The 16,756-nt window shown below is 35.4% G+C and overlaps 2 protein-coding genes across 4 annotated transcripts in view; both read right to left on the bottom strand.

Moving 5' to 3' along the window:
* LOC111665064 (cadherin-related family member 5-like) overlaps positions 1-8,708 on the bottom strand; it is a 19,053-nt gene extending 10,345 nt beyond the window's left edge. For both annotated transcript variants that reach the window (XM_023419934.2, XM_023419935.2), the window contains exons 1-6: positions 8,595-8,708; positions 6,701-6,879; positions 6,529-6,585; positions 5,059-5,148; positions 4,816-4,905; positions 4,580-4,678 (exon numbers count right to left, since the gene is read on the bottom strand). In XM_023419934.2, the coding sequence (XP_023275702.1) occupies positions 4,580-4,678; positions 4,816-4,905; positions 5,059-5,148; positions 6,529-6,585; positions 6,701-6,879; positions 8,595-8,685 (606 nt within the window). In that variant the 5' untranslated portion in view covers positions 8,686-8,708. The remainder of the gene's footprint in view (positions 1-4,579; positions 4,679-4,815; positions 4,906-5,058; positions 5,149-6,528; positions 6,586-6,700; positions 6,880-8,594) is intronic.
* A 2,213-nt stretch (positions 8,709-10,921) lies between these two features.
* LOC147818358 (uncharacterized) lies at positions 10,922-15,154 on the bottom strand. Of its 2 annotated transcripts, XM_087177608.1 has the most exons (5): positions 14,159-15,154; positions 12,689-12,789; positions 12,083-12,190; positions 11,650-11,793; positions 10,922-11,150 (listed from the first exon to the last, which is right to left on the bottom strand). In XM_087177608.1, the coding sequence occupies exons 2-5, from the start codon at positions 12,760-12,762 to the stop codon at positions 11,060-11,062; spliced, it is 417 nt and encodes a 138-aa protein (XP_087033734.1). In that variant the 5' UTR covers positions 12,763-12,789; positions 14,159-15,154; the 3' UTR covers positions 10,922-11,059. The 2 variants fall into 2 exon arrangements, with proteins under 2 accessions (XP_087033734.1, XP_087033735.1); XM_087177609.1 differs by lacking the exon at positions 14,159-15,154 and having other exon boundaries at positions 12,689-13,366.
* Between the last annotated feature and the right edge of the window lie 1,602 nt (positions 15,155-16,756).

The raw sequence follows: 16,756 nt of genomic DNA, 5'->3' as shown, positions 1-16,756 counted from the left end.
TCAAAAAACATCATAGTATAGTAAGACATAAAAACGTAAAAAAAAACGTCATAGTATAGTAAGGCATAAAAATATCATAGTATAGTAAGGCATGAAAATGTCAAAAAACATCATAGTATAGTAAGACATAAAAACGTAAAAAAAAACGTCATAGTATATTAAGGCATGAAAATGTCAAAAAAACATCATTGTATAGTAAGGCATAAAAACTTCATAGTATAGTAAGGCATAAAAATGTCAAAAAACGTCATAGTATAGTAAGGCATGAAAATGTCAAAAAACATCATAGTATAGTAAGGCATAAAAATGTCATAGTATAGTAAGGCATAAAATTTCAAAAAACATCATAGTATTGTAAGGCAAAAAAATGTCAAAAAACATCATAGTATAGTAAGGCATAAAAATATCATAGTATAGTAAGGCATGAAAATGTCAAAAAACATCATAGTACAGTAAGGTATAAAAACATCATAGTATAATAAGGCATAAAAACGTCATAGTATAGTATTGCATAAAAATGTCAAAAAACGTCATAGTATGGTAAGGCATAAAAATGGCATAGTATAGTAAGGTATAAAAAGTCATAATATAGCAAGGCATGAAAACGTCATAGTATCATAAGGCATAAAAACGTCATAGTATAGTATGACATAAAAATGTCAAAAAACATCATAGATATAGTAGGGTATAAAATGTCATAGTATAGTAAGGTATAAAATATCATAGTATAGTAAGGCATAAAAATGTCAAAAAACATCTTAGTAAAGTGAGGCATAAAAACATCATAGTATAGTAAGGCATAAAATTCCAAAAAACATCATAGATATATTAGGGTATAAGATGTCATAATATAGTAAGGCATAAAAACGTCATAGTATAATATGGCATAAAAACGTCAAAAAACATCATAGTATAGTAAGGTATAAAAATGTCATAGTATAGTAAGGCATAAAAACGTCAAAAAAAATAATAGTATAGTAAGGCATAAAAATGGCATAGTATAGTAAGGTATAAAATAACATAGTATAGTAAGGCATAAAATGTCAAAAAACATCATAGTATAGTAAGGCATAAAAACGTCATAGTATAGTAAGGCATAAAATTTCAAAAAACATCATAGATATAGTACGGTATGAAATGTCATAGTATAGTAAGGAATAAAAAGTGATAGTATAGTAAGGCATAAAAACGTCATACTATAGTAAGGCATGAAAATGTCAAAAAACGCCATAGTATAGTATGGCATAAAACATCAAAAAACATCATAGTATGGAAAGGCATAAAAATGGCATAGTATAGTAAGGTATAAAATATCATAGTATAGTAAGGCATGAAAATGTCAAAAAATGTCATAGTATAGTAAGACATAAAAATGTCAAAAAACGTCATAGTATAGTAAAGCATAATATTTCAAAAAACATCATAGATATATAGTAGGATATAAAATGTCATAGTATAGTAAGGCATAAAAACGTCATAGTATAGTAAGTCATAAAATTTCAAAAAACATCATAGATATAGTAGGGTATGAAATGTCATAGTATAGTAACGAATAAAAAGTGATAGTATATTAAGGCATAAAAACGTCAAAGTACAGTAAGGCATGAAAGTGTCAAAAAACATAGTAGTATAGTAAGGCATAAAAACATCATAGTATAGTAAGGCATAAAAATGTCAAAAAACGTCATAGTATAGTAAGGCATAAAAATGGCATAGTATAGTATGGCATAAAAACGTCAAAAAACATCATAGTATGGTAAGGCATAAAAATAGCATAGTATAGTAATGCATAAAAACGTCATAGTATAGTAAGGCATAAAATTTCAAAAAATATCATAGATATAGTAGGTTATGAAATGTCATAGTATAGTAAGGAATAAAAAGTGATAGTATAGTAAGGCATAAAAACGTCAAAGTATAGTAAGGCATGAAAGTGTCAAAAAACGTCATAGTATAGTAAAGCATAATATTTAAAAAAACATCATAGATATATAGTAGGGTATAAAATGTCATAGTACAGTCAGGCTTAAAAACGTCATAGTATAGTAAGGCATAAAATTTCAAAAAACATTATAGATAAAGTAGGGTAACAAAATGTCATAGTATAGTAAAACATAAAAACGTCATTGTATAGTAAGGCATGAAAATGTTTAAAAAAAGTCATAGTATAGTGAGGCATAAAAAGGTCATATTATATTAAGGCATAAAAACGTCATAAAACATCATAGTATGGTATGGCATTAAAATGGCATAGTATAGTAAAGTATAAAATATCATAGTATAGTAAAGCCTAAAAACGTCATAGTATAGTAAGGCATATAATTTCAAAAAACATCATAGATATAGTAGGGTATAAAATGTCAAAGTATATTGAGACATAAAAACGTCATAGTATAGTAAGGCATAAAAACATCATAGTATAGTATGGCATAAAAACGTCAAAAAACATCATAGTATGGTAAGGCATAAAAACATCATAGTATAGTAAGGCATAAAAACGTCATAGTATAGTAAGGTATAAAAATGTCAAAAAACATCATAGTATAGTATGGCATAAAAACGTCAAAAAACATCATAGTATGGTAAGGCATAAAAATGGCATAGTATAGTAAGGTATAAAATATCATAGTATAGTAAGGCATAAAAACGTCATAGTATAGTAAGGCATAAAAATTTCAAAATACATCGTAGTATAGTATGGCATAAAAACGTCAAAAAACATCATAGTATGGTAAGGCATAAAAATGTATAGTATAGTAACGCATAAAAACGTCAAAAAACGTCATAGTATAGTAAGGTATAAAAATGTCAAAAAACATCATAGTATAGTAAGGTATAAAAATGTCAAAAAACATCATAGTATAGTATGGCATAAAAACGTCAAAAAACATCATAGTATGGTAAGGCATAAAAATGGCATAGTATAGTAAGGTATAAAATATCATAGTATAGTAAGGCATGAAAATGTCAAAAAACGTCATAGTAAGGTGAGGCAAAATTTCTAGAAATATCATAAATTATTAAAGTATTAAAATGTCACAAAATGTAAAAGTTTAATAAGGTATAAAAATGTCATAGTATCGTAAGGCATGAAAATGTAAAAAAATGTCACAATATAGTAAGGCTTAAAAACATCATAGTATACTACGCATAAAAAGTCATAGTATAATAAGGCTTATAAAATGTAGTATAAGTATAGTATAGTATAAAAATGTCATAATATAGTAAAACACAAAAACGTCAAAAAACATCATAGTATGGTATGGCATAAAAACGTCATAGTATAGTATGGCATAAAAATGTCAAAAAACATAATAGTATAGTATGGCATAAAAACGTCAAAAACATCATAGTCTGGTAAGGTATAAAAATTCATAGTATAGTAACGCATAAAAACGTCAAAAAACGTCATAGTATAGTAAGGCATAAAAACGTCATAGTATAGTATGGCATAAAAACGTCAAAAAACATCATAGTATGGTAAGGCATAAAAATGCATAGTATAGTAACGCATAAAAACGTCAAAAAACGTCATAGTATAGTAAGGTATAAAAATGTCAAAAAACATCATAGTATAGTATGGCATAAAAACGTCAAAAAAGATCATAGTATGGTAAGGCATAAAAATGGCATAGTATAGTAAGGTATAAAATATCATAGTATAGTAAGGCATGAAAATGTCAAAAAACGTCATAGTAATGTGAGGCAAAATTTCTAGAAATATCATAAATTATTAAAGTACTAAAATGTCACAAAATGTAAAAGTTTAATAAGGTATAAAAATGTCATAGTATCGTAAGGCATGAAAATGTAAAAAAATGTCACAATATAGTAAGGCTTAAAAACATCATAGTATACTACGGCATAAAAAGTCATAGTATAATAAGGCGTATAAAATGTAGTATAAGTATAATATAGTATAAAAATGTCATAATATAGTAAAAAACAAAAACGTCAAAAAACATCATAGTATTGTAAGACATAAAAACGTAAAAAAAAATGTCATAGTAAAGTAAGGCATAAAAATGTCACAGTAAATTAAGGCATAAAAATGTCCTAATATTGAAAGGTACAAAAACTTCAAAAAAACCTTATAGTACAGAAACATATAAAATATCACAATATGTAACAGTATAATAAGCGCAAAAAAGTCAAAAAATTTCATAGTCCTAATATTGAAGGTACAAAAACTTCAAAAAATGTTATAGTACAGAAACATATAAAATATCACAAAAAGGCACAGTATAGTATGTCACAAGAAAAAGTCGTAGTCTAGTTTGGCAAAAAACGTCAACAAATGTCATAGTATTGTAAGGCATTAAAACATTAAAAAAAACGTCACAGTACAGTTAAGTATAAGTGTCACAAAACGTCAAATAACAATAAGGCATAAAAACTTTTTAGTGTAATAGGGCATAAAAAAGTCATGGTATAGTAAGGCATAAAAGGTCATATCCATTATAGATTTGTGGATGACCCCCCAACCTACTATTTCATAGAGTCAGATTTCATTTCAGTTAGATGAAAGAAAAAAACATGTGTTGTGTGTGTGTTAAAACCAGGTGTGAACATTTCTCACCTGAGCAGTCAGCACCAGACGGACATTTTTGACTTTCTCGTAGGCGAGAGGTGTCTTAACGAGGAGATCCGGGTTGGTAGGTGATTTCAGTTCAAAGCCCTTCAACAGAAATTAAACCGGACAACAAAAACTGATTAGATATGTTTCAACCTTCTTCCAGTCTTTGTGCTAAGCTAGGCTAAACACATCCTGGAAGGTAATATCCAAAGAAAAGACAAGTAAACATGATGTCTTACAGACTCAGGTGTCAGTGTGTAGTAGAGCTGATTGGGTTGGTCTAAGTCTGTGGCAACGAAGCGGCCCACGGTTTTTCCTACAGGAGACATCTGGGACAAAAATGTGTTGCTTTTTTAAGGTAAAATACAGATTTAAAAAAACAACTATAATAAATATATATAATACCAAATAACAGAAAAAACAAACCAAAAAATCTACAATTTTAAACAATAACTCCTGTGTAATTAAAGTTACATTCTTACCTCATAGACATCAATATGGTAGGGGTTCTGGTCAAAGACTGGTTTGTTATCATTCTCATTGATCAAAATTACAACAATGACGAAGTTCAACTGGAAACAAAGAGACACAATCCTCATTTAAATTATGCATTTTACTGATGATGATGATATTATTACAACTTTTATAATATTAAGTATTAAGATCAGGAAATAAAGACAGAATTCTGGCCTCCAGTTTTTCAAGGTCCATGAAGAGCCTGACTCTTAATATCAAATAGTATCACATTATCCCATGATGTTCAACACTGTGGAACAAACAGAAACCTCAAAACTTCACCATGAACAACCTTTAAAAAAACTGTAAAACTGCTATAAGTATCTAGAGAACCTGCCCACACACCAGTATAACCTTTTTCAAAAGCCTGTACAGGCCCCTCAAGCATATGTAGATCTATCCAAGCACTTGTAGAATCTTCTCAAGAACCTGTATAACCTCCTGAAGAACCTTTCTGGTCTACTCATTAACTTGTACAAACCCCTCAAACACCCGGAGAACCTCCTCGAGAACCTTCACATCTTTTTCTATAATCTCTCTCAAGAATCATTAATACCTCTTCTTGCACCTGGAGATCTTCCTCAAGCGCCTGTAGCAGTTTTTCACAGGCTCCTCAGACATCTGTAGAATCTTCTGAAGAACCTGTACGATCTCCTCAAGCACCTAGAGAACCTCAACAAGAACCTGTACAGCCTCTCTAATTACCTTTACAGCCTCCTCTAAAAGCTTTACAACCTCTTCATGTGCATGGAGGACTTCGTTAAGCATCCTTTCTAGCCTCTTCAAGCACAGAGAACCTCCTGAAGAACCCATAAAACCTTCTTAAGCACAACTTTCCAGCAACCTCAAGCACTTGCAGAACCTCCTCATGCACCAGGATAACCATTTACCAACCACCACCAAAACCTGTACATGCTTTTCAAGTACCTGTACAACCTCTCTGTGTACCATCTTGTAAATCCTCCTGAAGAACCATTACAACCCCTTCAAGAACGTACACAGGTTCCTCAGGCATTTGTACAACTTCCTCAGTGTCCTGGAATCTGCACAACCTGTTTGAACACCTTTTAAAAACCCCTCAAGCCCCTAGAGAACCTCCTGAAGTACCTGGAGAACCTTGGCAAGAACCTACACAGCCTCTCCAACTACCTTTACAGCCTCCTCTAAAAGCTTTAAAACCTAGGAGGACTTGGAGGACCTCCTAGAAGCTGCACAAACTCTTCATTACATTCAGAACCTCAACAAGAACCTGTACAACCTCTTCAAGCCTCTCAGACTGTTAATGCTGCTTCTTTCTATTTGTATCCATGCTGACTTTAAAATACCTCATTCAGTCTTTTTTAAAAATGTAAACAAACAACAGATTTAAAAATTACAAATGTAAATTAGAATAGTGCAGATTTTTTATCTAAGTGAAAACATATATAAAGTTTTACCTTCAGGTTTGTAGCTGTCTCAGTGCAGGTGATCCTGGCAATGTGATTTTTCTCCGTCTGCAAACCCAAAAAACTTCATGCTCAACAATTACATTTCTTCAGAGATTGTTCGATCGAAACTGGGACATGGTTTTCACACCTGGCTGGCACTATTAGTCATGTCCTACAGTACCTCATAGTCCAACACTGCTGCAGCTATCAGCTGATTTCCTTGGAGCTCGAACGGGTTGGGCTCGTCAGACGAAGGACTGAACTCAAGGGTCACTCCTGGTTTGACAATGATATTTGCTACAACTGCACCCACTGTGTTGTTTTCTGGAAACTCCACGGATTGAGGGCCAGAACAGATTGCTGGGAGAGAAGAACAACACAACTATCACAGTTAAAGAAGTCCCCAAAGTCAGATTAGAAAATTGATATCAGTTTCTTCTCTGCTCATCCAGTACGTAGCTCAGACTGCTACCCAAAACTGAAAACCATGAAAAACCTGAAAGTGCTTTACATTTAGAGGTCCAGACCCGTACATACTAAAGCAACAAATTACGATTGACTTATCAAGACAACAGGTAAACATGAAGAAAATGCTGTGTTTGCATTGAAAAAGGAGGTTTCTTACTAGAATATAATCAAATATAGTTTCATAAAATAGGAAATTTGAATTTGCATCATGTATAAATTCAAACACAATATTAGTGGGTGTGGGAGTTAAGATTAGTAGTGGAGGAGTGACACTATAATTTAGGACGATTAGATCATTAGCATCAAAATAAACTGAAAGTACCAAAAGAAAAATGACTCATTATGCAGAACAGCTCATTTTTTTTTACTTCAAATACTGATGGTGAATAGGATCAATAAAATCTTACCCCTGTAATAATACACTCTAATTTATTTGTTGGTATATTTTGTACTATTAATCTGACTCTGCAAAGAAATTAAATTAATTAAATTAATGTAGTTAATGTTTCCTTCTGAACTGAAGTGGAAGTATGAAGTAGCAGAAAATGGAAATACTAAAGTACAAGTACCTCAAAGTTGCACTCAAGCATTTTCAAACACACCAGGCCAGTTATAGCTAAATTCCAGTTTTATAATTTGAATAAAGAAGGTATCCACACTGTGTCATTGGTAGTAAAATAAGGAGGATGATTGTGGAGAGGTGTTTGACTATGACCCTCTGCCAACGAGTTGAGGAAACACAGGTTACGCAATCCACTGAGACATGGAGGGTGTTTCTGACGCAGCAATCTGAAGGTGGATTTACTTTTATCATTTTAAACTGTCGTCTGCCACAACAGCTTTTGTCCGCCCAGGTATTAACACCATTTTGTTATTTTCCCCTTACTTCACTTTTGTTTCCACTTTCCTCTCCACTGAAATCACCAATTGTTACACCTGAGCTCCTCATAGTTCAGCCCTGTTTTTCTTCCACTGCTCCACATTTAAATTTGTACCAAGAAGAACCAGTGGCTGTTTTATTAATCTGAGTCATTCAACAAAATTACATTTAGCATTTATAAATAATGGTTTATTTAATGAATGTTCTAGGCTGTTTTTGTTAATCCATTTTTTAATCTTGCGTATTTATTGATGTTGAGTTTATTAATAAATTGTTTTTACAATTCCTATTTTTATATGAAATAGAGGAAATGCTTTATTACTTTCCCTGTGACATAATCATACTTCTCCATAATCAGCAAGGTCTTAAATTGAAGCTACATTATAGTGTGATGATTAAAATGTATTATCATACCATCTCCTCAGTATTCAAGAGCTTTGTAATTGATTAAAATAAATCCATAGATCAATTGATAAATAATCAGCATTTGCACTTTGAACATCAGCGCTTAAAATACCTGTCTCCACCTTTCATCTCTTTTGCCTCCACGCACATACTTTCCACTGCGCTAATTTTACTTCCTTTCTCAGCCGGCCTGAGCTCTTCTTCTGGTTTCATTTACACAGCATGAATAGTTAGAACTGGTCTGTTCGCTCCAGCAGACGGTTACTGAGCCCATGGTTTTCTGTGAGGTGACACCATCAGTCGGATAAAGTTCAGTACTCACGCTCCACGGCCTCGGTGGATGTTTGAAGCAGGATCAGGAGCAGAAAGCTGAGGGACGTCCTCACGGTGAAGTGTGGATGAAGCCCGTCCATGTCTCCGTCCGTCCGTCCGTCCGTCCGTCCGTCCGTCACTGTCTGAACTGATCCTCATCTGTCTCTGCTCTCTGCTTATCTGCTCGGCTTTATGGCTGCAGTGGACTTTTCCCCGTCATAAAAACACAACAAACACGTCTATTTGCTGGGATGTCATATAAGTTTTTTTTTATTTTATTTTGTCACCAACTGTTTTAACTTCATTTTAATTAGTTTAACTTGAGACATAAGACTGTTACACGAATACACACATACAGAAGTGGGAAGAACTAATGATAGCATTACTTAAGTTTTATATCATTTAAAGCCTCCATATCATATAATATAATTACAGAAAGGACACTCACCAAGCACTTTATTAGGAACATGTGCACATCCGCTTAATCATGTAATTATCCAGTGGATAAAAACAAGCAGGCACAGGTCAAGAGCTTCAGTTCATGTTCACATCAAACCATCAGAATGAGAAAACAATGTGATCTCAGTGACTTTAGCGTGTCTGGTTTGAAGTGAGCAGCAGTTCTGTGGAGGAAACACCTTGTTGATGAAACACGGGAGAGTTCAGAGGAGAACGGACAGACTGATTGGAGCTGACAGAAAAGGCTGCGGTCACTCAGATAACCACTCTCTACAACTGTGGTGCAGAAAGGCTTTTCAGAGTGAACAACACATCCAACCTACAGGTGGACGGACTAAAACAGCAGAGGACCAAGTTCAGGTTCAACTTCCTGTCACGAGGAACAGAAACCTGAGACTACAGTGGACTCAGACTCAACAACACTGGACTTCCTGGACGCTCTCTGTAACCGACCATGATGCAGGTTCTTCTGCCAAATGAGCTTGAAGTGTCATTATCTTGCTCTGTTTGGTCACTGTCATCCCTGTCTCTGTCCACTTCTTCTCCAGTAGCTACCTGCGTGTTTGCATAGCTAATAGAGGGCAACGCTTCTACGCTATCATCCCTGTTAGCTAGCTCGACATCCGCTGTTGGAATCAATGTAGCTGTAAAAAAAACCTACTTCGTTTTTTAGTTTTTCTGAAAAAACTACTGATAATAGACTTTTTTTTTACTGTGTACGCTTATTTTTCTTCCCTTTTTTATCTTTCTACAACCTCACTGATATCAGGCGTGGCTCGTCCAATGAGAGAGATTAATCTGCTAGAAAACAAGCAATTAAGCAATTATTTATTCTGAATATCAGCACAGCTGTGATTCGGTCATAAGTACGATGCCGCAGGACGAGTACCGAAGACAATCAAACTGGAACTAACTGTTGTATAATAAAGGTTTAATTGATTATTGTTTGTTAACTAGAATATTTCATGTCTCCTCCGTCCGACCATCACAGAGGCCCCTTTTTGCTCATGGTGGGTCAGAATTTGGCTTCTACAGCATGAACCCACGAACCCAACCTGACTTGTGTCAACAGTCCAGGCAGCTGGTGTTGCTGTAATGGGGTGGGGGTTGTTTTCTCTGCACATTTCAGGCCCTTTAGTACAAACCAATCATCATTTGAATGCCACAGCATTTGAATCTATTATTGCTGACCATGTGTGTCCTTTTATGGCGTCAGTTTACCATCTTCTAATGGCTACGTCCAGCAGGATAATGCACCGCATACTTTATTTATATAGCACTTCTCTTAACAAAGTTCTTTACCACCGAAATAAAACCAGACAAATAAACGTCGACCTACGTCAGACAAGGAGAGATAAGTTGAGGAGTTAGCATGTCTGAGTTCTACATACAAGGAGCTCCATATAGGGTTGTGCCCAGTTTCGCGGCCTGAATCTGGCCCATATACAACATGACTGTCAGATGCTACTTCCACATCTGGACCAACTCTGGCGCACACACAGAAAACTGGCTGTCTGGAGGATAACTGCAGGATTCTGCCCAGCTGTGGAAGTATGTGGGCCAGACTCGGGCCGAATCTCCAGGCATATGTTGGGTAAGATTAATTTTGCTATCTGCAACTGGTCTTTACTGGGTGTAAATATTTATAAACTTATCTCTATGGAAGAACTGGTTTCTGTGGTGCAACCTGTTTTAATGTGGATGAAGAGGATGAACCCTTTAGATTTGAATGACCCTATGATCTTTCATCCAGCGCCACCTTCAGGGCAAATGTTGTTTTAGCTTTCTAGACTCATTTCATTCTCAGTCTTTCACTGAGATCGATAACTCATTATAACAGTCCTTGTTAATATCCACTAATCAAACACAGTAAACACCTTCATGAAACTTCTTTTAATAACAAAGATTTCCACATGTTTCCATATTAAATATGATAACAGCTTCATATAAAGCGCTTTATTCAGAACATCAGTAACATGTTTATCTCTCTCTCTCTCTCTCTCTGCTGTGTGCTGTTTAAAGGTCGGTCGGCCAGTTGTTGTAGACGGACGGACACATGTACTGTTTCAGCAGCAGGTTCACCCTCTCCATGTCTCCTCCCACCCCGCTGTGGACAAAAAAACACAAATATGTGGGTGCTTCTTCCTGCATTTGCAAATAAGCAAACAAAATTAAATATTATATTTATATTATAAAGGATTTTTTTATTGGGATATCCAAATTAATTGTCTAAAAATCATTTCATGCACTAATTCCACTTAAATATTTCTACAGACACCTGATATTTAATGATAAACAAATATCGTATTTGCTCCTTTACCTGTGATTGATGTATTGATATATTCTTTTTAGGAGAATACTGATTATAACTGATAACATACATTAATGTAATACATTAAAACACCATTTTTTCTCACTGGAAAAACATGTAAAGAAGATTTCAGTGTTTCTACAGCCCTGAGTAACGCCTGCAGGCACAACAACCACTCATCGGAGGCTAGAGCTGTAGCCCTGAGGCGAAACCCAGGGCCACACAAGCCTCCTCATCACATTTTGCTTGTAAAGTGTAATTCTTGAAAGCGTCCTGGGTAACATTTCTCTCACACCTCCTCTTGACGCCCTGCATGCGGCGCAGGAAGGCACACATGGAGCTGTGTTTGGCCTTCGATCGCAGGAACTCTGCGTATCTGTTGGAGAACTCGATGTCTCCCAGCTGCCTCCTGCGGTCCAGACCTGCAGACAGCAGCTGCCTGAAACACAGTCACATCTGTTTGTTCAAACTTTGTTCAAACTATTAAGTTTATAAAACTTCTGTGCAACAGACGTGGCCAGAAGTGACGATTATGGGATGATGCTAAATGTTTTTTCTGTGGGTTCATCACCACCTTTCATATGTCATATTTGAGACATTGTTTCTATAATAATATTGATTATATTAGCTTTTACAGACAATTTAAAGCTCTATGGGGAAGTGAAGATTCTTCTCTTTGCCAACAAGTTGATTTATTTACTTATTTATCTGTTTTTGTGAAGATTTACCTGAGTCTGGCCTCCAGCAGAGTGTCTGCAGAGTTCATACCTGACAGAGACCATGGTGCGTTCAGGTGTCTGATCTCAGTCAGGAAACTCTCCGCTTCATCTTCATCCCTGAGGTCACAGGAGAGGAAGATTCAGAGCATTCAAAGGCAAGGCAGGTTTCTTTGTTTAGCAACATAATGCATTAAAACATGAAGAAAAGTAAGAAGAACAATAAAAACATCAAAATGTAAATTAAAAGAATACAAACCATTTAAAGGGAGATTGAAAAAGTTAAGATTTGAGACATAAATACAGGAAAGGAAGACAATATCAGCTAAAGGGAAACTCCTCTCTCTCCAGAGGAGAACAAAGAGGATTTCTCTGTAACATGCAGAAGAAATTTTACACCAAACTAGATGATAAAATCTTTCCTACATTTTTTAATTTTAATTTTTTCAAATCAAATTTTTGCTCTTAAATAAAATGTGTAAGTTGAGTGTGTTTCACATGTTAAGAGGAATCGTGAAGTGAGTTCTTCGGCAGATGTTTGACTGATTTGCAGTTTTTTCCCGACATAAATGAGACTCTTCAGCAGCATCTGTGAGGTTTGTTCAGGTGATCGTTTACCTGACAGGAAGTGACGTGGTGAGGTGGAGGAGGGCCAACAGCAGGAACACCTGAGTCACACTGATGGACGCCATGATGAGGATGATGAAGATAAGGATTTCCTGAGGAGACAAGATGATTTTTCTTCTTCACTGACGGTAAATCTCACTGCTACAACACGAAGATGACATTTCAGACAACAGTGTTTTTCTTTGTTCTGCTTCAACATGATGCTGTGTCTGTTCACAAATCAGCTCCATAAGAAAAGGTTTTCCCACAGGACGCGTCTGTTTGTACCTGTGATCTCAGCAGCTGGGCGGCTCAGGTACGCTGGTGTGAAAAACAAATATTTCTCTTGGGAAGATGGTGTTAACGACCGTTTCTTATTGTGTAATTAAAGACGGAAAAGGGGAGAACAGCCACACATGATATATTACAACTTCTCAGTACTTCAGTTTTGCACAATATTAAAGAAAATAATATTTTATAGTGACAATGTATTTCTCCTTTCCACTAATATACTTATTTCTTATTCCCTTGTTCCCCATAGTCTTATAGCTATTTTATTAGTACCTCATTTATGCAAAATAAGTTGCACTGTTAAGTTCAAGACGTATTTGCCCACAGAGTGTTACTTAAATTTAAAACAATCAGAACCAGTGATCGTTATTTCTTTAAGGAAAATTCAAATATAACCACACATTTTTTATATATATCTTCATCCACTTGCAGCATTTCTAATGAATTTTGAGAATTTAGTCTCAGGCCCTCCAGCAAAAATATGTGACAGTCTTCCTTTCATTGTTTGCATCAAAACTTTTGCATTATTGTATTTTTATTTATAAATCTACTGTAAATAAGAGACACGTGTAACCTTGTTACGTAACAACAAATATAGTCACTGATTTGTGTCTCCAACACTAACAGGTAGCAGTAATAACAGACATCACATGCTGATTTTCATTCAAATATAAATAAAAACAGGTCACTGTTTGACGAGTTTGCATATTTAAGTCTTGTATTAAAACTCATGTAATTAGTCGATCAATTGATTTTCCTTGCAAATTCATTTGCAAAAATATTCATTTTTAGTCACAGCAAGCAGCTTCTTGAATGTGAGGATTTTTCTCTGTTTTCCTGTCAGTAACTGACTGTCTTGACGTCACCATTTGATGTTATTTTAAAACATTTTATCGACAGAAGTATTCATTGATTAATTGAGAAAAAAAATAGACAGCTTAACTGATAATGAAAAATAATTGCAGTATAATGAGCAACTGTTAGCAATAGATAAAAAACAACAGGTTTTATTCTTTAAAGCCAAAAATAAATTGATTAACAAATTAAATAATAATAATAGTAATAATAATCTCCACTGTGCCTGTATAACTTCGTTGGCTCTTCACTGAACACGAATGCAAGTTGGTCAAAACAGAATTTTTTGACGATGCTGAAATGAACAAATGTTGTTTCCAGTATGAAGACACTCACCTGGACAGATCCTGCACAGAGACCAGATAAAACCAGATCACACCTGCAGACTGGGTGTCAGGGTGCGGGCGGCCTCCTTTTGTACCCCCCCTCCGACAGACCTCCCCCTGACTTTATGGGTCTGATTATTTACCGTGTCAACACGCTGAGTTTGGAGTCAGGTTTTCCAGACGCTGTGTCATTTTGGTAACTTCCTGAAGTCTTAATGAAATTATTGGCTCTGACTTCCTTAATGAGCTCTAATCACCTGTGAGAGCCTCCTGTTGTTTGCTCACATGAAATCAATGCGACATCAGTGCAGAGTATTGATCCTCAAGCTAACCAGTATATTGTTTTATTGCTGTGATTTGTGTTTCTGTTTGTTCCATCATGACTGTTCTCAGCAGAGAATTTGAACTTTATTGGAGGGCGTTTGCTTCTTTTTGGGTTCAGACTTAACATTTAACTGAACTCATACTTTGCCCTCTGCGCTTTTTTTGTGTCCGAGCCTCTTCTATATTAACTCTGATGACTGTAAGTGTGTTTCCATCCACCCGCTTACATGTACATGTTCAATTAGTGCATCAAAACCCTGAGTGAAAATGCTAGAAATGAATAAAAGAAAAGGCCACTCGGAACAGTGTCAGATTACATTTGTCATAATTGCTGTGTTAAGTCTTGAGTAATGGCTAAAAATTGTTTTCTGATGTCACTGTGACCTTGAGCTTTGACCTTTGACCCCCAAAGTCTAATCAGTTCATCCTTGAGTCCCAGTGAATGACAGCACCAAATTTGAAGAAATTCCCTCAAGGTGTTATGGCGATATTGTGTTCACAGGGCTAAAACTGTGTTTTGTGAGGCTACCATGACCTTGAACTTTGACCTTTGAACCTCAAAATCGAATGCATTCATCCTTCAGTCCTAGTGAATGTTTGTGCCAAATTTGAAGAAGTTCCATCAAGGTGTTACTGTGATATCGTGTCCACAAGAATGAGACGCATGTACGTAAGTTCAGCCAGAAATCACACAAATGTCCAATAGGATGAACTGATGACATTTTATATCAAAAAGGTCAAAGGTCAACTTCACTGTGACATCATAATGTTCTGCAAAAACACTGTAACTGAGGAAGTGACTGGTAATATTTGTTGTGTGAAAAGTATGATTGACTAAAAATAAGTAAGTTTAAATTTGACCAAGAATAAATAAATCAATGGAATTAAAGGCAATAATTAAATAAAGATTACGATTTTCTTTTTCCCTCATTTTTTCCATTTATTTATCAGTTTAATTATCCTGTGTCACCTTTAGGTCATCATAATGATGCATATAACCTGTGTGGACGTTTACAACCAGCTTATGTGTCAGTGTCTGTGTGTTTCTACCTGTTTTCCCGCTGCAGGCGACGGACGCCACCAGGACGGTGGCGGCGCAGTACAGACAGATGACCACTAGATGGCAGAAGAGGATCTACTCATCAGGTCAGCAGATTAGTTCCTATATTTACATCAGTGTCACAAATAATAAACCATAAATTTGGAAATTTGAATTAATCATTAAAATGCAATGATATGGAAAATATAGTTAACTTATAAGTGTTTAAATTTAGTTGTAATCATGTTACAACTAGTTTACAATGTCAATGAAATAACAATAAAATGAAGGCACTGGGAGAACTTCTGTGTTTACTGCTTTTTCCTCCTTTTTTTAACCTTTATTTTAATTCAGAAACACATTGAGGTACAGACCTAATTTACAGTAAAAATTCAAGGCACCAACAATCAGCTAGAAGAAGAACATCTGGATGTGAAATCAGGTGACTTTAAGGATTTTAAATGCCCTAAGGATAAAAATAATGTAAGCTTTAGATTGTTCTGCATGTTCCAGGTACAAAGTGAGAATATAGGTTTTTTGCAAGTTAAAAAAAACAGCTGCCACTTGCAATGTAATCCAATCATTTGAGCATTTTAAAAATCACTTTTGAAAAGCATGAATTTAGTTTTATCTGCATTAAGAACTGATTTATTTTTACTGAGTGAAACCTCAGTAAAGGAATGAATCTTTTTGTAGAAATTGAAAACGTTTGTTCTCATTAAGGGATGACAGGAGAGATGATCAGATCATCATTATAAAAGGGTTGGAAGTACGGGTAGAGTTTCTCAGTGAAGGAGCAGCCAGTGAAGGAGTGAAGGAGAGCTGCAGTGTTGACGTCATAAAAGGAGACCAGACCTTCGTCATAATCCACGAACACCCCCACCTTCTCAAGATTTGATTTTAGAGAGGGTTTGACTACAGAGTCTGCAACATTGAAGTAAGCTCTTTCATTGAACAACCTCATCATCCAGGCTCCACCCTGAATGGTTTCTAAGGAGCTGCTCGTTCTGTCGATCGACTCTCTGACCACCCCGAGCCCACCCCGATCTTTAATATCAACCTCGTAGTAAAATCTGCCTTTGGAGAAACTCTGCTTCCCCAAGACACAGGGCCAATTAGTAAATCTCTTCGGGTTGTGTGGGAGATCATTCATTACATCACCATGTTTGACTTGTTTCAGATCATCAGACAGGATGAGCCTGGGATGTGCTGTATCAGGATCGAGTGTCACGTCCACTGCGTAAT

The sequence above is a fragment of the Seriola lalandi genome, unplaced genomic scaffold (genome assembly GCF_002814215.2).
Source record: "Seriola lalandi dorsalis isolate HSWRI2012SDOR001 ecotype SW California unplaced genomic scaffold, Sedor1 jcf7180002054614, whole genome shotgun sequence".
NCBI lineage: Eukaryota > Metazoa > Chordata > Actinopteri > Carangiformes > Carangidae > Seriola > Seriola lalandi.
Note: the sequence above shows the minus strand (reverse complement) of the source record. Positions and strands in the feature narration are given on the sequence as shown.